This window comes from Balaenoptera musculus, chromosome 10, assembly GCF_009873245.2.
Source record: "Balaenoptera musculus isolate JJ_BM4_2016_0621 chromosome 10, mBalMus1.pri.v3, whole genome shotgun sequence".
Classification (NCBI taxonomy): Eukaryota; Metazoa; Chordata; class Mammalia; order Artiodactyla; family Balaenopteridae; genus Balaenoptera; species Balaenoptera musculus.
The window spans coordinates 73883973-73905133 of NC_045794.1; the positions used below are offsets into that span (position 1 = coordinate 73883973).

At 37.3% G+C, this 21161-nt stretch overlaps 1 protein-coding gene across 6 annotated transcripts in view; it reads right to left on the bottom strand.

Moving 5' to 3' along the window:
- Positions 1-21161, bottom strand: part of ATP2B1 (ATPase plasma membrane Ca2+ transporting 1) — a 130663-nt gene that overhangs the window by 31147 nt on the left and 78355 nt on the right. For all 6 annotated transcript variants that reach the window (XM_036864888.1, XM_036864890.1, XM_036864889.1 and 3 more), the window contains exons 4-12: positions 16351-16605; positions 16137-16262; positions 12445-12585; positions 9917-9955; positions 9000-9161; positions 7268-7482; positions 4637-4879; positions 3054-3295; positions 239-476 (exon numbers count right to left, since the gene is read on the bottom strand). In XM_036864888.1, the coding sequence (XP_036720783.1) occupies positions 239-476; positions 3054-3295; positions 4637-4879; positions 7268-7482; positions 9000-9161; positions 9917-9955; positions 12445-12585; positions 16137-16262; positions 16351-16605 (1661 nt within the window). The remainder of the gene's footprint in view (positions 1-238; positions 477-3053; positions 3296-4636; positions 4880-7267; positions 7483-8999; positions 9162-9916; positions 9956-12444; positions 12586-16136; positions 16263-16350; positions 16606-21161) is intronic.

Genomic DNA, 21161 nt, shown 5'->3' on the forward strand with positions numbered 1-21161 from the left:
AATGGACAAAACCTACCCAGTTCAAGGCACTGGTTATGCTATAAACATACAGGATCCCAAAGAGAAGTTATCTAATTAAAAACCATAAACAGGTAGCACATGCAGCACAAGCACTATTATTTCACTAATCTTGGATTCACATAGGAGAGAAATAAAATCACAAACACTAAGAATTTTACTAGAAAACTGGTTAAAGTTAGTGCCTTCTGCACATGCAGAACACAGAATGTTTCACCACCTCAGGTCTCACAGGATCTTCAATCCCCACAACAGCAATGCATGTAAGGCCGGTGACAATATCATTTTCATTATCCCATTCTGGTTCTGGTTCTCCTGCTGGGAAATCTCTGAATGCAAGACATATGGTTCTCAAGCCTTCTGATGCCATCGGTTCAATCACAGTTTTTACAATATCATCACGGTCCCTTGGTCTGAATACTTTTGCCTCACCATTAGCACTCAAGATTTTGAAACACCTATAAGGAAATGTTGAATCCAAACATCAATAATTAACAAAAATAATGGTTAATGCCATTTAAGTGAACTGGAAGGGCTAGAGTCATGGAATCTGATTACCCGGAATTCAGAGAATTACATATGTTGTGCTTTTACAGACTTAAATCACATTCACCTTTCACCCTCCCCTTTACAAAATACAGTTCTCTTTTTATGGTTCTCACTTGACCATGCTCCATTCAAGTTACTTTAGACACTTCTCTTTTGGAAATGCAGGGCTTCTAAATTTTCACAAAAAACCCTCGTGGCAGAGAAGAATAAACTATATGCCTGTCCATTTTGGTACAGAATTAGACATTAATTTTAATTAACACAAAATTTCCAGATATTTCCTTCTTTTAAAGTAAAAAGCCACGTTCAATCAACCCTTACCTGAGATGCTGTTTCATCACCTATATTGTTTTAACCATGAAAGAAAAAAAATAACTTACTGTTAAAATAAGCACTCTCTTAGAATGAGAGAGATAATGCCAAAATAGTTTTAGTTTCAGCGAAACTAACTACAACTCGTTAACTGTGTAGTAAATAAAAGTTACACTGTATACTTCCCTATTTAAAGTTTATTTTTTCACATTGCCTCTTTATGTTCTTCTCCTTGGTGATGCCACTGCCTCCTGCTTCTAGGCAGGTGATTCCCAAATCCCCATCTTCTGTTTTGATCGTTTTCCAAAGCTTTCCACTCTGACAGTCTACTCAGATGTTGTACCGTACCTTAAATTTACTGCATGCAAGACTAAAGGCTGTGTCCTCACTGCCCATTGAACAGACATCAACATTACTCCCAATAATTTCAATGTTAAGTCTAAACTCTCACCTGAATACCTCCTTTCTCCTCATCATCTATATAGCATTAGCTCCTAAGTCCTATGTATTTGTCCTCTGAACAGTCTTCCGAATGTTTCCTCTCCTTTCTATTCCCCCTGCTACTCTACTGCCTTCTTCTGGCTCTTACTTCAAGCCAGAGCTACTGTAATAGGCTTTTAAATGATATCGGTCTCCAGTCCATCCTTTTTTCCCCCCACAACCCACCTTATTCCCTGATGCAAGAATTATCCTCAGTCCCACAGCTATGCTCATTCTGCTACCTGATGAAAAAAATGCTTCAGCTGCATTATCTGGCCTACTTAACTGTTTTAACTGCTCAGGCTAACATTTAAGAGACTCCACAGCAAAAGTAAATCTCACTGTGGAAAGAGTTATTGTATACTTAATATACTCCATGCTGGATGTTTTACATGCATTATTTTATCTCAGGGTCTTAGAATTGGTGGTCATCATCCTCTTTTTCAGTGAAGGAAAATGGAAGCCAACGGAAGAATCTTCCCAGCATCCCAAAACTACTTAGTTGCAGAAGAGCCAAAGCCTGATTTGGTTTTGATTGAAAAATCTCTCCCATACCACCTACCTGCTTCTCAGCAAGCCACGGATGCAAGATTTCTAACATTTCACAGAAATCAGATAACCAAGCATATGTAAAGGGAAGAAAGATGTCCTGTGTGCCACAAAAGCCCATCACCACTCAGCTGAACTGTCTGACTATTAGCTATTCCCCCAATATGGTCTGCATACTCCCACTTCCTTCCCTCCAGTGTGGCTACCTTCAACTTGATCTTACTTCATACCGAAACCTATCTTAAATGCTACACCCTTCATAGTATGACCTCTCATCTTAAAACTTTGTGTACATCTGTCATATTCTGCATTTTCATTTATACGTATTTTCTCTTAAACCTGTTAGATTATAATCTGACAAGTGTTCATTAAGATAACACTGGATTATAATCTACATATAAGCTAATTAAAATTGGAAATATTTTAAATATTACAATTTTAAGTGAGTTCTAATTTTCCAAAAATGCTCTTAATTAAAAAAAAAAAAGTTTTCTACTTCTCTACTGGAATTAAAAAAAAAATCAAAATAATTTCAACACCTGTAGTAACAAATAAGCATTAGGGAAACTATACATAAACATGTGATGTCAAAATTGAGGCGACTGGTGTGTATAAGGACAGTACAAAAGAAAGATTACCATTCAAAATGACAGCAGATATTTAAATACGACGCTGCAGCAGCATAAATATGATAAAACCTCACTCTGATATAAAAGGATTCTCAAGATCGAGGTTTAATGCTTTGCTGTTCTAAAAACTAATATATAATTCATTCATCACTATCTACAATGCAGTGTTGAAGACATAAACGGCAGGTTTTCTTCCCAGAAGGCTTTTATTTTTCATGATCCTACATAACAATGGAGTCAACATGTTTAAGAACAAATATCAATGTTCACTTCATTAAACCTACCAGATTGAATGTAATGGGCTTATTTTCCCTGTAGCAAAATACTAAGAAATAAAAGAAGCTGGAGTATGAAAATGACAGAATACCCTGGGCAAAAGAGCGATACCATTAAAATATACTAAAAAACTCCAAGGTCCTAGCAAATGCCTGATATTCACAAAAAGAAAATAGCAACAATAATAACATAGTAGATATTCCATAAAGCAAATTATTCATCTAAGCATTTTACTCTTACTTTTTCAGAATTATCTCAGATGCACCCTTGCTGAATATTCGATAACTTCCATCTGAATTTTTCAGGACAGTACTCATGGACTTCCTAACAGAATTGAAGGTGTAGACTTTGTACAGTGCTTCTTCTGGTATTTCATTTCTAACATCCTGATAATCCCGTTTTAAATCCAAAAGAAGTCCCAACAAGGCACATTCAGTTTTATTACCAACATGACGTGGTAATCCACCCTCTTTCTCTGGTGGCTATAAGAAAAAAAGGTTTAGAAGCTAGTATCATCTTGTTTCTCTACGACAGTTTAATTTATAATGTAAAACAGAACGAGACATTCTAAAACAAAATTATACAGAAATTATATAGAAAACTTCTATTAGTTTTAGCATTTCAAAGAGGGACATAGAAAAAGTAAGGTAGAAAGAAGCTCTGGAGCAAAGATGACACGGATTCCGATCTCAGCCCCGCCAGTTACCAGCTATGTGAACTTTTGGCAAATTACCCAACTGCTGTGGTCCTTGGCTTCAGCATCTGGAAAATGGGCGCTCTTATGACCCAAGAATTAAATAAGACATGTAACTTTTAAAGTTGGTTCCTGACACATATGGGACTTAAGAAATTTTAATTCCTTTCCTTTTCTCTTGTTTTCATTGAATATTTACATTAAATAATTCAAAATTAAATCTACTTTACCAATTTTTATGGCTTAAAATAAAAATATAAGCATTAAAATGAAGCACTGTTGACTTAAATATATATAAAAACTTTATTTCCTTCATAGTATCTTCACAAATACCTCCTTATGTAATCATCACAACAGTATTAAGGGCAGATGTAACCATCTTTACTTAACAATTGAAGAAAGTAAAGCTCAGACTTACAGCTAAGGCAAAGCTAGATCTAGAATCAAGATCTCATAACTTTCCAGTCCAATAATCCAATTCATGAAATACTAATTTTGTTTATGGTCTTCACCCACAAATCACTAGAACACATATCAGCCAAACAATTTCATGCTTTATGTTATAAATAAAGACTTTTAAAACTTGCAAAGTTAAAAATATTTTATTCTAAGGTAGTACAAGTCTAGAATTACTTTATTCAGTTAGTCCCAAAAGGTTTAAGGATCACCTTACAGGTAGGATCTACTGAGAAACCAAACAGAGCATATAGCAAGCATATATAAAACATATTATTTTAAGTTGAAATCTAGTTTCAAAATCTTCTCTAGTAAATTGAGTTAATTTTCTATAGTAAGATAGACTAGTCTTTCACAAGATGAGCAAAGTAAAAATTTAAAATTAAGGACTTATTCTGGTTGTTAGGCTCAAGAGTTTCTAAACGCAGGAAATTCAAAATACAGGAGACGAAAAATACAAATAAACAGAATGTATATGTTGATCAACAGATCTTACTAGTAACACAAATTGTATCAAAAGAAAATTAAATACAGTATATTTTAAAAACTTAACACAATTCATTTCTTCAATTTATAAATAGTAATGATAGAGCTTAAAAGCTACATACAGTCAAATCATCACAAATTGAAAAATTAATTTTCATATATAAATTAATTATTAAAGAAAGCTTACCAATATTTTTGATGTATAAGCACAATTCACAGAAATTCCTGTTACAAGGTAGGACAAAATATTTGGTGGAATAGCTTCTGGTTCAGGAATCTTTTTATAATGTTTTTCATTTATGTAAGCTTGAACAACTGTCATTCTGTTCATTGTCAATGTTCCTGTTTTATCTGAGCAAATAGCTGTAGCATTTCCCATGGTTTCACAAGCATCCAGATGCCTCACTAAATTATTATCTTTCATCATTTTCTACAGTGACCGAAAAAAAAGTAGTTAAGCTACATATAAAACCAATGACCTCATTATATTAAAATGATTATAAACTGCTTTAAAATCAGAACTAAAACTCCCAACTTTACATGGATACACAGTATAAAGCACCGATTTAATGCTGGAAGAATTTAGTATATTTGACCTATTCAAATAAGCTAAATAGAGTACTAGCTTTCAGTGGTTTCAATCATTTCCCCACTACATAACATAATCTAGTAAATGAATACAGATACCTGCACCTATATGCAAATCATGTTGACTATATGCCTCCAACACTTCTGTGAAGTGTCCTCAAATTACAAGAGCTGTAATAGTTTGTACTCTAAGTACAGAGGTACTTACAGCCATGTAAGAGTATATAACATGTAAGGATTAAGTCTCCTTATTAAGTGGAAAACAAAAGATTCTTGTATCAGTCACCAAGGAAAAAGTAGCTTATCAGTTAAATATCGAGTTTGTGGGCATGCAGCTGCCTGATTTTTTTTTTTCTTTTGACTCTGATAGATTGAGGTAACATAACAAAACCAGAAAGGATCATTTTTATCTTTTCCATATGTTGGTACACTTGGTCTTCTCATCCTCAGGATCATCCCTTCCTCTTATTTACAAGAAAAAGACAGTTTCTAAAAAGAACAAGAGTTTCACTGTAGCTCCAAAAAGCATTTAGGTTAAAATGCTTGATAATTGATTCTTAAAGCATACCTGGAATGGGTTAAAACCTGTAAAGAGTTATTTTACAAAGTATGTTCTGTGACTACTAATATGCAAGATACTGCAAGAAACTGATTCCTTGAAGAAATAAATATGGGGAAGGAAGATTACTGTGATTTACATTAATACTGAACATTAAAAGAAGGAAGTTCTGCAGTAAAGAAAATGTGTTCAGTTTTGCCAAACACTAACACAGGAGCCATAAGGACCACACCTCAATGAAAAGAAAAGTGACTGGTAACATTTGGGCTAAAATAAACATTTAATAAAAACTTAAAGAAAAATGCTCTTATTTATTTTCTACGAAAGGACTGCAAATCAATCCTGCCTATATCTTTTTGATCAATTGAAAAATTAATATCATTAATGACTATTCAAAGTGAACTAATGACAGTATTGATAGAATGACTGATTTTACCCATGTGTCTAAAACTTATGTTTACCCCAATTATTTCTAATTATTTTGAAACATCAAACAGATGATTACACTGTATTTCATTATTACTTTGACACATTTACCATTTTACTTTTGAAACAAAAGATGTGAAATGCCTGAAAATAAACTCAAACAGTAAGCAAAAAATATTCTTATCGTGACACATCTGTTGGAACACTGAAGATAAGAGTGCTGGAGCAGAAACTATGACCAATTACTTTGTATTGCTCTCTGTCAGCAATACTACTTAAGGAGAAATATTAATTAATATTAGAAAACTGACAAGAGCAGCATTCTTTCATCAGGTATAATTTTACATGTGAAGCCACCTTTTCCATATAAGATATAAAATTGATTAAAAAGTAGATTAGTAATCTTCAAACAGAATATTCCTTTAGGTAACCAGCAGCTAGCAAAGCCACTGAAGCTCATTTTTTCAGCATTCTACTAAGAGAACAAGGAGGAGTTAGCTACTGTAAATGGAGTGGTCAGAGAAGGTGATATGTGAAGAGACCTGAGTAAAGTTAGAGAGTTGATGATTCAAAGGAAGGAACACAAGAGTCCTGAAGTGAGAACAGGGTTGGGGTATTTGAGAAACAGCAGGAAGGCTGGTGAGGCTGGACCAGACGGGGAGAGAGAGGTGGGAGATGAACACTAGAGGAAAGCAAAGGCCAGATGGGGCAGGGCCCTGCAGGCCATAGCAAGGAGCCTTGGATTTCATTCTGACAAGAAGCCACTGGAGGGTTTTATGAAAGGAAACAAGATGATCTGAATTATTTTTTAGAAACATGAGTCTACCATGTGAAGGCAGGACCGTGGGGTCATAAGGGTCCAAGTGTGGAAACAAGGAGGCCTTAGACAGTTGGATTCAAGTAAACCTCTCTGCTCTTGTACCACAGGCAAATGACAAGCATGCTTACTTCAATGTTACAGATTGGAAACAGGAGGGGACAGGACAACATAACTATCATATGAGGAAAATTAAGCTAGAACTTTCCCCAGCAGAGTTATGCTTAGCTTTGTGTCAAGTCTGCCATCCCAGGAATGTATAGGTCTCGATGCAGAGATCTTCAACTGGGGGGGAGGAGAAGGGAATCAATGACAGCGCTAAAGAAAACAGTGTAAATTTATGGAAATCCCCTAGTTCCAGAACCCAAGAGAAAAGAGCAACCAGTTGTACATTTTCTACACCAGCTGAGACTTTCTTTTCTGCTTACCTTGACTGAATAAGCCAGTGAGATAGTGACTGCGAGTGGAAGACCTTCTGGCACTGCTACCACTAAAACCGTAACTCCAATAATGAAGAACTTCACAAAATACTGTATGTAAATCGGTGTGCACTCAGCAAGCCACGGTCTCTTCTGAACCCAGAATGTATCAATTACAAAATATAATACGAGAATGATAACTGTGATGGCAGACATCAACAAACCTACATAAAAAGAAGGAAAATGTAATTATTAAATATTCTAGACACAATTCATAGTCAGTTACATATTAGCCACTGGAAGAATTATAACTACTTTGGTGATATTTATTTTAATTTCGCTGAGAAACTGTTACATCCTTTTTCGTGCTTAACTCATCACTTGACATTATCAGATTTAATTTCTGCTTCCAAGTATAGTCCCGAAACCCAGGAGAAGTGGGGAAAAAAGTGTTTATGATTCTTTTCTAGACTTAATTGTATCTTCAGTCTTCTACTAAAGCCGAGACAAAATAACAAGCAATGACAAGGAAATACCAAAAGCTTAGTATAAGCTGGTGCTCTACACAGTGGCAAGCTGCTTTCATGACAAAAGAGAAGTTGATAAGAACCTGATCAATGGGGAGACCTAGAATTAAATACTGAACCCCATGTTTTTAATGAAGAAAACACAAATTACCAAAATTACTTAATTTTTTTCATCTATCCTTACTGCTTTATTAACTTAGCAAACCAACAGTTAATCATATATTACAAATCATTTACACCTTTCTGTTTTGTGGGATATTTAGCCCCTTATAAATGAGTATTACAAAATAAGGCACGTTCACCTATCTGGGTCTAATAATCCAATTCAATGTCTACTAAAATCCCATCACCATCTTAAATCCACCCTTTTCCCCAACACTGTATGAGTCAGTATTACCATTTGGCTACATATTATCAAAAGCAAATATTTGCTATTAGATAATAAGCTTTTTGAGGACAGAAGCAAAAATTAACTTTTTCCAACATAGTCATAGGAAGTAACAGAATGATGCAATGTAAGTGACTTTAATAGTGTAGGCTGATTTAGCCCACACGTGTTCTTTCATAAAGATGATACTGTTGAAGGGCATGCTATGTTTTTAGCTAAAGCTCTGTTTTATTTCCTCTGAAGAGTAGTCCTGTTAACAGGTGTTTTCTAGTGATGGTTGTAATTTATAACTTCAGCCTCACCAGGATGATCCATTCTAACGCTAACTAATCCATTCAATTTAAGTTAACTATAACTTTTAGAAAAACACACACCTAATTTTTTTTTCATAGTCAGAAAAAAGATAAGAAAATGTGCGGTGAAATTTCTTTTTATTAAAATATAGCTGGGTAATCTTCACGGAGTAACCTCACTGCTAATAAGCCCTCTCTCTATCGCTCCCAGAAATTCAGAGAGGAGCACGTGGGCTTGTGAATTGGGCAGCCTTAGGCGCTAATCCTAACGTGACCACTTATTCATTAGCTAGTTGACAGAGGACACCCCCTCTACATAAAATGAGGATAACAGTTCCCAAGCTGCAAAATATTGTGAGGATCTACAGTAACTCAAAGGCCTGGTACATTGTAGATAAAACTGAAAATATTTTTAATTCCTCTTCCACTCACAAAGCAATGATTTCCAGTCTTAAGTATGTCAAAGATGATTTTTAAATAGAAAGGCAGCATATTTTAAAACAAAACATCTTATTTTCTCGTATATATCATACCTGCTTTGCCAATCTGAACAGCCAGCTTTGTTAGTTTCCCTTGTAAAACAGATTTTTCCTTTTTTGGCAAATTTGCTTTCTTTTTGTCTTTTTCATCACCATCTCCACCTTCTTCACTCTTCAAAGGCTGCATTTCCATGGCTGCACCATCCTGGGCTTTTGCTGCATCGAAGAGCAAATATAACTTCACTACATTTTAAAGGCACACGTAACTGTTAATATTTTCAAGCAATTTTGGGGGAAAAAAATCAATTTCTTACAGAAACACAAAGATTTAAACATTTAGCTTCCTGTGTATGTCTGTGCCTACCCAGAGAAAATAAGACAATTAGTGACACTAGGTTTTGAAACTCTGTACCAGATTTGAGAATGTTGAGGTAGGAAATAGGGATGAGGCATAAGAAGAAATACAGGGTCCTGAAAGAGCTAAGTACCAAATCATTTTTCTTCCTGTGTGTTGTGTTAGATAATGAGACTCATTCCAAACACCATAAGTCCCTCCCATATAAGTTATGACCATAATGTAGAACATTATGTAGGACCACACATACAGAGAAATGCACATATGTTTACAGACTATTAAATAGCTGCAAAAAAATTTACATTTTATATTTTGTTTCTTATGCATTTTTGCTAGCAATCATATTGTAACCAATGATAAAATACTGAAATGCTTAAGTTTAAAGTTACCTACATCTGGACCTTTCTAAGCTTACTACCACAGGTCATAATTAAAGTCTTATTAACATTGTAAAGGCAGCATAAGTCAGGCACTGACCAAAGAGACATTCACCCAAGTAATACAGATTGTTAATTTTCCGTATACATCCTACTTTTGGATGAATACAGTACACAAGAGATATATTTGTGGATATAATGAGAACAAGCTAAGTGTACTTTTATCCTCCTGAATTTACCTTTGTTGCGATTCTCAATAGCTCCGTCTTGTTTCTTATCTGTAGGAACAAAATGGGAATTAAAGCTTTCCAAAAGAAATGAATACAGCCATGTTAAATTATGCAAAGGTAGCTCACATTTCTATAACAGAACTGTTACACAATGGGGTGTGTGTGTGTGTGTGTGTGTGTGTGTGTGTGTGTGTGTGTGTGTGTGTGTATACAGATTAGAAAGCATTTGGCCCATAATGACCTTCTGGCTCAATCACTCCCTAGGTCTTAACCATGGGGGGACACTCCAAAATAATTTGGGGTATCTATACTTGGTTGATTTCTCCATAAGACTTTACTCTTTTTTATGCTGCAACAAACCCAAATATGGTACAAGAGGTTTTCAAACTAAATACAAATATAAGCCTAAGAATGTGGAAAAGGGAAAGGGTAGAGGGAGGAAGGAATGTCATAGGAAGACAACAGGCACACAGGAGAACTCTGATGGGAATGAGAACCAAATTGGTATGTATAAAAGATAGGGGAGGCAAGCAAGTAAAACTAGAATATGAAGGTACAAAATAAGACAGTAAAACTACTAGTTAAGGTAATCCCCAAATTCACTTAGATTTGGAGGAAACAGAAAGATGAGAATGTCTAACGTAAAAAGTAATCAAGGAGGGAATGGGTCTATTGTTTGGAGTAGGGAGTGTAATATTAAAAATGACGAAGAGGAAAGAGAACCACTCAGCCTATTGTTCTTTCAACTTCTCTATCAAGGAGACCTACCTTCAAACTGGAAAACGTGGAACAAATATGGTCAAGGAGGAACAGATGCTCAAGACAGGTGAGGAGACAGAATACCTAGCTACTCTGAATGAGCCCGACTTTGGAAAGAGACCAAACATTCACATTCCAGATTATGAAGGCAACTGAGACAGATAACCCTGGATTATATTAATATATAATATCAATTTATTCAAGGGAATGGTAAAAGAGCTGGAAGTCCACAGATGGAAAAATGGTGTCTACCATTCCCCACCCCCCCCCCACACTCTCACCAAGAATCAAAAACAGCAGTCAGTTAGATGTTAATTCCTGGGAATACACTTGACTGGATTAATAAAAATAGGTATATAAGATCTTAGAAAAAAAAAAGGTGCTTATTGGAAAAGAAACTGTATGGTCAACAGGAACAAGGTCATGATGTGAACTTCCCTTTCTTTTTTTAATAGGGTCTGTTGACTTTAGTCTCCTGTAAATTAGGATGCAACACAATATATGGTGAAGAGCACACACTTTTGAGTCAGACAAGTGGGTCTGATCTGCCACTAATTAGATCTTCGACCTGGAGCAAGTTATGTAACCTCCATAAGCCTCAGTTTACTTGTCAGCAAAAAGATAAATAGTCTTTTCTGTATGGTTGTAAGGATTATTGAGGTAACGCATACAAAGCGGTCCAGAAATGGTATCAGCACTACACACTGGCCCCTCAGGGCGGCACACGGAGGGCTGCTGAGAGGAGTGGGACAGGAAAGACCTACGGTGTGGGGCCTGCCTCCCTTGCCAGCAGCCGGAACTCCTCAAACATAGTTCTCTTTGAAATCAAGATTCCACAGCTCAAGACAGCACCCAGAAACCGAACCAAAACACCTAAATATTACAAACACTGCTGTAGATATAGCAAGCCAAGACTTTTAAGTGAGGCATTTATAAGATCTCAAAACACTTACGTGTGTGAGAGAAATATGGGCTTACTAGCCCAAGTAAAATTAAATAAATCTAAGCGGTTAAACCACAGTAAAGTGCTGTTGCCCTAAAGGGAAAAACTCTTGAGTAAAGGGTGAGGAGGGCTTTTCTAAAAAGGGGACATACCCCCCAACTAAGTGATCCTGAGCTATTTCCCTATGTATAACAGCTTCTTATAAGATCCTTGTGGATGAACTATGGTTATCAAGTTTGCTGATAATAGATCTCCTTGGAGGGACAGCAGATACAATGGATCAAGATTAAAAATTTAAAACCTTGATATCTAATGATGGGCTGAATATAACAAGACAAACACATGAGGTGTCAAAGTGAAGTCTTGGTCTTATGTCTAAAAACCAAGTACATAAGTACAGACTGGGAAATGTGAGTAGTAGAAAACATGAAAAAGATGAAAAGCTAAATGAGGCCAAAAAGTGATATGGTTGACAAGGAAAGCTACTACCGAAGTAGCAAAAAAATAAGCAAAGGAAGTGGGAGTTTAATTCATTTTGCTGGTCAAATGACAGGGAGATTTTAAAGTATTCAAGGAGATGCTGAATTCATCTGGCTATGGTAAAGCAGGATTGATATCTTCCTTCATAAAGCCCTCCTCGGACTACTAAGTCTTAAAAAAAAAAATTCCCCCTCCATCAATTCTACCACTTGAAGGTACTATGTTGGGTAACTAATTTTTTGTAGAACTCTTCATTTCAAAATCTGATGAAACAGTGTATTTTTTGGATGAGTTCTTACAATCTAGGCTGCCGTATTTCCAAATGCCAATTCTTATAGCATATTGCTATCCTTACTTTTCTTTTCCTTTTTCTTCTCATCTTTCTTCTCTTCCTCTTCACCTCCAGCTCCAAGTAAGGTAAAGATAATTCCAGTTTGAGAATTTATACCCACAGCAGTAACTACCATTCTTCCAGAGCCTTCCATTACATGAGTACCTACGACAACAGAAAATGTGTTTTTAAAATTCAACAAGACATTAAATAAAACCTAAATTCTTGTGCTTAAGGTTTTAAGTCTGTTATAAGTCATCTGAGTTCAAAGCTCACTCTACCACTCATTTATCATGTGATACTGGGCAAACTGTAACATCTCAATTACTAGTCCATAAACGTGGATAACAGTACCTACACTCTGTAAAAATGAGACGCAAATTAAGTCTGTAAGTGTAAAGTGTTTGGCACATTGCCTGGAATTTTAGGGGTTCAATGAATGTTCAATATTTAAATTATAACTGTATTATTATTATTAGGGACAATTCACTTATAAAGAAACGTGCTTACAACAAAAAGGATCACACAGCAACCACTGACATATTCCCAAGCCAACCCCACCACCTCTCCCTAACCCAGGTTTTCATGCCAGCCCACCTAGATCACTGCAACAGCTGCCTAGCTAGTTTCTGTCTTTCCAGTTCACCCTGAAATAAGTTTACCCTTCCTAAGATGTGATTTTATCATAAGCCTCTCATGGCTCCAAAACTTCTGACCCTCACTGCCTACTGGATAAAGGTCAAAGTCTTCACATGGAGACCAAACAACACTCCAAACTTTTTCATCCATTAGCCTAACATAAAACTCCGTTACAAAAAGCTGGGGAGCAGAGATGGGAACACTGACTGAATTCTGACTCTGTCCCTCACAACAGTCTTGCAAGCAGCAGGCATTATTATTCTTATTTCCTAGAAACTTGCCCAAGGTTACACAACTATTAAGTGACAAGGCAGATTCAATTCAGCTCTGTCAGAGGACAGAGGGAATATTTTTCTTATGATATAATGTCACTAAGGTTGCTCACAACTCTCCAACCTGTACGACCACACCTCTGCATCTTTCCCTCACTCATTAAAAGGCTTCTCACCTCTCTAATATTTTTGTGATTTTAAGTAACTTTCAAAACTTAACTCTTTTTAATATACTCAATAAAGTCTTCTTTATAGTTATCATTTATTTATTTGATCTCCTAGTTTACAACCACCTGGAGGGCAGGGTCTGTAGCACGTACTATACCATCCTGCGTACCAAAACAATGTTCAATTGTTATTTGCAAAATAAGATCGTAAAGCATACGTACTTACTCCAGTACCTAAGAATTTATATTTGGCTATTAATTACTAAGTAATTTATCCAATATGAATTTTTTAGGCCTTTGATTTTGTTGCTTTAAAAAATCTATATTTTGACTGTTTCACTAATTATTAGCTTCTTTGCCAGTAAAAATGCAAGGGAAACAAGAAATTAAATTAAGGACAGTGAAACAATATTTATTGAGCAAGGACTAAATGTAAAAGACAGTTTGTTTCTTTTAACAATTCTAGCTTTCAGCAAATTTCAATTTTTTATGTTCTGTTCTTCTCTACCACAGGTAATCAAATGTTGGCAGCTAATATGCTCAGGCAAAGTAAACAGTTTTTGTTCTGGTCATATCCCTACCGCTAACTGAATAACTGCTTTTAAACATCTAAATTTAAAAAGCCAAGAACAGCAGTGAGAGATGGCATCATGAGAATAAATTTAAAAATAAATGCATTTCATGTTTTCAGTACATTTTTGGAAGATGGAAATAAATGCAGAAAAACTTTCCCACCCGTACTGTGATAAGGGACTCCAGAAAGTTATTTCAGTCTTTTCTTAAACATGGAAAATTTATAGAGTCCTCTTGGTATACTTGGTGTGTCGGGAACCTGAGTCTACAAAACCTTACCAGCCATCTCTGTTAAAACAGAAAAGGACCAAGGTTCCGTTAAAGGATGTCATTCTGAAGAGCTAAGCATTGTGTGAATAAGCTAGATGTACATCAAAGCCCATGAGGTATACATGGCAAAAAGGCAAGAGAGACTACCTCAGTTCACCAAACACTGTGACCTGGTCAGTCTATGGCAGTTAGGTATGACCAGCTAGCTTCCCTCTCCTTTGGAAAAATCATAGGTTTTACTTGGCTAACATTAACCACAGTTTCTTAGAAGTATGGCAAGGAATAAGTAAAATAAGTATACATTAAACTTAAATACATTATATATCCAAGATATTTCTATTTGGAATGAATTTCAAGCAGAGAAATATAAAGAAAAATTCAAATAGAGTAGGAATGTTCTTAGTAGTGCAGGATATTGAAGGTATACAAATCCCAAGATTTTTTCAAAGAAACTAAAGTCTATATTAAAATGAAACTTTCCCCCTATTTATAATGCTGTTTATAAATGTATATACATGAAATTACTCTGATTTTTAGTGGTGGGACGTTTTACAATAAGCCTTTTGGCATATATTTACAAATCTTAAAAAGGTAATAGTTAAACTTAGGTATGTGCCCCGAAGTTGTGATTCTAACTTAACTGACGCTTGTCACAGGTTTGACTTTGGTTTCAGTAAAACCATGTCCAACCAATTAGAATATAAAGTTCACAGAGAAGAAGTGAGAAAGTATAGCTGCCAAGTTATTAAATATTTAAATAAGCAGAATCTCCTTACAATGTGGGAAATGTTAGCATTCCATTAACATCTGAAAATAATAATTAAAGACAAATAGGCAACATTTTCTTACTCCAAATGCTAGTATAACTCAATCTAAAAATATATTTAAACCAAATGTCTTACAAGCAATTTTGTAAATTCTATAAAGAACACTAGAAAATTAAGAGTAGGAAACTGAAAATCAAAAGTTAAGGAACTGGTGTAATTTTGGAGACAAGTTGTGGTACTCTGGTTTCCTTTCATGTAGCATCTTAGAAGGCAGCTTGTAATTTTTTTCATCATCCCTTCCATTTCATTTCCAATTAACCTTAGGTCTAGCTATCAACAGTTAAGCTGTGTAAAAGCCTCCTAAGTAGACACCCACCTCCCCTTTTCAGACAGTACCCTCACCTACACAAAGCCTTAGATTTTCAGAACATGTCTTAACCGTGTGCAAATTCAGTTCTGCCTAGTAGATGTGGTACTACTCTTGGACCTATTTATTATTAATCATATTACCTTAGATAAATAGTTAATGTCTCAGACTCATTCCTCAGTAGTTAAATGAGGGAGCAAGATTAGGTTAACTTTAAGGATTTTATGAGTTGTTTTTTTTTTTAAATCCTATCCTTTGTAGACCATCATAGAGAATTCATTAATTTGCTTTAAACACACAATCATTCTTTAATTTTATATTACAATAGCCCTTAAGAATAAATGTAAAACAGATCAATTTAACAGAGATCATTAGGCTTATACTTTAGTTTTATCATTATACTAACATTAACTAACACCGACTCTCAAATCTCTTCATTTTTTTGGACTCGGGTTCCTCATTTGTAAAATACAGTTCTGGATTTAAAGATCTCTAATGTCTCTGCTGACTTACAAAAGAAAGTCTCTAAGATTTATAAGGGTAGAAGCTAACATAAAATACAGAATCCTCTTCACATTACTGGCTCTTCGGGGAACTGTTTGCTGACAGTGGTATATAGTTGAGGAGGAGGAAAAAGTTCAGTTATAAAAGAAATTCATACCTGATAAAAGTAAGGGATCCTTATCTAAAGACTTCTTAACATGATCAGATTCACCAGTCAATGAGCTTTCATCAATTTTAAGATCATTGCCTTGAATAAGTATGCCATCAGCGGGAAGAAGATCACCTAAAACAAAATAAAGGTACGCTAAACTGTGAACAAGATTACAATAACATCACATCATGTATAAGATGCACTGCCCTTTTTTACTTACCATATTTCACTTGAGCAATATCTCCAACTGTAATGTCAGCTACAGGTATCTGAATGACCTGACCACCCCTGATGACTGTGAACTTCTGTTCTTGTTCAATTCGACTCTGCAAACCTCTAAACTGTTTTTCCTTACTCCAGTCATTGAAAGCTGTTACTAATACTACACACACTACTGACAAGAGGATCGCAGCTCCTTCAATCCAACCAGTTTCACCTTCACCTTCTTCCTCTCCAACAGAAACGTCTCCACAAACTATTTGGAAAGAAAGAAAATGCTTATCAAAAAAGATTCTGAATTGATGGCAACAGATATGTAATTATAATGTTTATATGCCCCGTTAACTTTGCTTACAGCTCTAAACACTTTATTGATTCAAAGCATTCCATAATGATGACAATGCTTACTCTGTTAATTTCAAGTTCCCTGCCTCTGAGGATTCTCATCTTTAGGGTAGGGAGGCAGTCTAGGGTACCTGTTAAGAGTGAGGACACTGGGGAAGATTAAATCTCGACCCTAAGGCAAGTTACTTATTTTTGAGACTCAGTTTCTTCATCTGTCAAATTAGGAGACCACCACTTACGGCAGAGTTGTTGAGAGAATTAAATGCGAAGACACTTGTAAAGAAGGTAGAACAGTGGCTGAGACATCCTTCATACTCAACCAATAGTTAATGCTATTACTACATAGAGTAGGCAAGTCGTACATGGAAAGTTAAATATTATGTGTTTACCCATGAACCATGCTTATTTACCATATCAGTTTCACTGGAGTATGATAAAAAGCTTGACTTTTCATAACATAAAAATTTAAGCAAAGTGCTACTCATTCATTCAACTATTTGAGCTCCTACTTTAGGTGCCAACACTGTTTTCAAAGCTAAGGGTGTAACAGTGAATAAGACATATAAGCTCTTTCTCCTCAGGGAACCTATACTCAGACTGGTAGGTGTGAATGGGATATGAAAAAATCAGATAATAAAACACAAATAATTAATTTCAGATATCGTAAGTGCCATGAAGAAAATAAAATATGGTGATGTGCTAGCAAATGAAAAAAGAGGGCTAACTGCGGTTGGGTGAACAGAGAAGGCCCCTCTGAGGTGTCCATGACATTTGAGCCAAATGATATGAGGGAACTAGCCATATAGATTTAAGGGAAGAGGATTTCGGGGAGAGATTAAAGTCAGCACAGAGGCTCTAGGGCAAAAGACTTTAGAAAAAGACAGAGGCAGGGACAAAAGAAACCTCCAAACTGTAGGGCCAGTAATGGTGAAGAAAGAACAAGGACGGTGCTTTTGGAACCTTGGGCTGTAATCCATTTGTGAGTCTAAAATCAATTCAGACCTTCAAGATGGCGGAGGAGTAGGATGCGGAGATCACATTCCTCCCCACAAATATATAGGAAATACATCTGCATGTGGAACAGCTCCTACAGAACACCTACTGAATGCTGGCAGAAGATCTCAGACCTCCCAAAGGCAGAAAACTCCCCACGAACCTGGGTAGGGCAAAAGAAAAAAGAAAATACAGAGACAAAAGAATAGGGATGGGACCTGCACCTCAGGGAGGGAGCTGTGAAGGAGGAAAGGTTTCCACACACTAGGAAGCCCCTTCACTGGTGGAGATGGGGTAGCGGGGAGGGGGGGGGAAGCTTCGGAGCCACGGAGGAGAGCGCAGCAACAGGGGCGCAGAGGGCAAAGCGGAGAGATTCCCGCACGGAGGGTCGGTGCCGACCAGCACTCACCAGCCCCAGAGGCTTGTCTGCTCACCCGCCGGGGCGGGCGGGGGCTGGGAGCTGAGGCTCGGGCTTCGGTCGGGTCGCAGGAAGAGGACTGGGGTTGGCGGCGTAAACACAGCCTGAAGGGGGCTAGTGCACCACAGCTAGCCGGGAGGGAGTCCAGGAAAAAGTCCGGACCTGCCCAAGAGGCGAGAGACCATTGTTTCCGGATGCGCGAGGAGAGGGGATTCAGAGCACCGCCTAAACGAGCTCCAGAGACGGGCGTGAGCCGCTGCTATCAGCGTGGACCCCAGAGATGGGCATGAGACGCTGAGACTGCTGCTGCCGCCACCAAGAAGCCTGTGTGCAAGCACAGGTCACTATCCACACCTCCCCTCCCGGGAGCCTGTGCAGCCCGCCACTGCCAGAGTCCCGTGATCCAGGGACATCCCCGGTAGAACGCACGGCGCGCCTCAGGCTGTTGCAACGTCATGCCAGCCGCTGCCGCCGCAGGCTCACCCCGCATTCCGCATTCCGTACCCTTCCCTCCTCACAGCCTGAGTGTGCCAGAGCCCCCTAACGAGCTGCTACTTTAAACCCGTCCTGTCTGGGCGGGGAACAGACGTCCTCCGGCGACCTACACGCAGAGGCGGGGCCAAATCCAAAGCTGAACCCTGGGAGCTGTGCGAACAAAGAAGAGAATGGGAAATCGCTCCCAGCAGCCTCAGGAGCAGCCGATTAAATCTCCACAATCAACTTGATGTACCTGCATCTGTAGAATACCTGAATAGACAACGAATCATCCCAAAATTGAGGAGGTGGACTTTGTGTGATTTTGTCTGTATAGCTTTGATTTAACCATTTGTCCTAGGGTTCTGTCTGTCCGTTTTTGTTTTTTTAGGATAGTTTTTAGTGCTTGTTATCATTGGTGGATTTGTTTTTTGGTTTGGTTGCTCTCTTTCTTTCTTTTTTTATTATTTTTTAATTCTTTTTGTACTTTTAGTAATTTTTAATTTTAATAACTTTATTTTATTTTTCTCTTTCTTTCTTTTTTTCTCCCTTTTCTTCTGAGCCGTGTGGCTGACAGGGTCTTGGTGCTCCGGCCGGGTGTCAGGCCTGAGCCTCTGAGGTGGGAGAGCCAAGTTCAGGACACTGGTGCACCACAGACCTCCCGGCTCCACCTAATGTCAAACAGCGAAAGCTCTACCAGAGATCTCGATCTCAACTCTAAGACCCAGCTCCACTCAACGACCAGCAAACTATAGTGCTGGACATCCTATGCCAAACAATGAGCAAGACAGGAACACAACCGCACCCATTAGCAGACAGGCTGCCTAATATCACAATAAGGTCACAGACACCCCAAAACACACCACCGGATGCAGTCCTGCCCACCAGAAAGACAAGATCCAGCTTCATCCACCAGAACACAGGCACCAGTCCCCTCCACCAGGAAGCCTACACAACCCACTGAACCAACCTTAGCCACTGGGGGCAGACACCAAAAACGACGGGAAGTATGAACCTGCAGCCTGTGAAAAGGAGACCCCAAACACAGTAAGTTAAGCAAAATGAGGAGACAGAGAAACACACAGCAGATGAGGGAGCAAGGTAAAAATCCAACAGACCAAACAAATGAACAGGAAATAAGCAGTCTACCTGAAAAGGAGTTCAGAGTAATGATCCAAAAATCTTGGAAATAGAATGGAGAAAATAAAAGAAACGTTTAACAAGGACCTAGAAGAACGAAAGAGCAAACAAACAATGATGAACAACACAATAAATGAAATTAAAAATTCTCTAGAAGGAATCAATAGCAGAATAACTGATGTAGAAGAACGGATAAGTGACCTGTAAGATAAAATAGTGGAAATAACTGCTACAGAGCAGAATAAAGAAAAAAGAATGGAGGACAGACTCAGAGACCTCTGGGACAACATTAAACGCACCAACATTCGAATTATAGGGGTACCAGAAGAAAAAGAGAAAAAAGAAAGGGAAAGAGAAAATATTTGAAAAGATTATAGCTGAAAACTTCCCTAATGTGGGAAAGGAAATAGTCAATCAAGTCCAGGAAGTGCAGAGAGTCCCATACAGGATAAATCCAAGGAGAAACATGCCAAGACACATATTAATCAAACTATCAAAAATTAAATACAAAGAAAAAATATTAAAAGCAGCAAGGGAAAAACAAAAATTAACAAACAAAGGAATCCCCATAAGGTTAACAACTGATCTTTCAGCAGAAACTCTGCAAGCCAGAAAGGAGTGGCAGGACATATTTAAAATAATGAAAGGGAAAAACCTACAGCCAGGATTACTATACCCAGCAAGGATCACATTCAGATTGGATGGAGATATTAAAACCTTTACAGACAAGCAAAAGATAAGAGAATTCAGCACCACCAAACCAGCTTTACAACAAATGCTAAAGGAACTTCTCTAGGCAGGAAGCACAAGAGAAGGAAAAGACCTACAATAATAAGCCCAAAACAACTAAGAAAATGGTCATAGGAACATACATATCGATAACTACCTTAAACGTAAATGGATTAAATGCTCCCACCAAAAGACACAGACTGGCTGAATGGATACAAAAACAAGACCCATGTATATGCTGTCTACAAGAGACCCACTTCAGACATAGGGACACATACAGACTGAAAGTGAGGGGATGGAAAAAGATATTCCATGCAAATGGAAATTAAAGAAAGCTGGAGTAGTAATTCTCATATCAAACAAAATAGACTTTAAAATAGACTATTACAAGAGACTAAGAAGGACACTACATAATGATCAAAGGATCAATCCAAGAGAATGATATAACAATTGTAAATATTTATGCACCAAACATAGGAGCAGCTCAATACATAAGGCAAACGCTAACAGCCATAAAAGGGGAAATTGACAATAACACAACAGTAGTAGAGGACTTCAACACCCCACTTTCACCAATGGACAGATCATCCAAAATGAATTAAAAAAGGAAACACAAGCTTTAAATGATACATTAAACAAGATGGACTTAATTGATATTTATAGGACATTCCATCCAAAAACAACAGAATACACTTTCTTCTCAAGTGCTCATG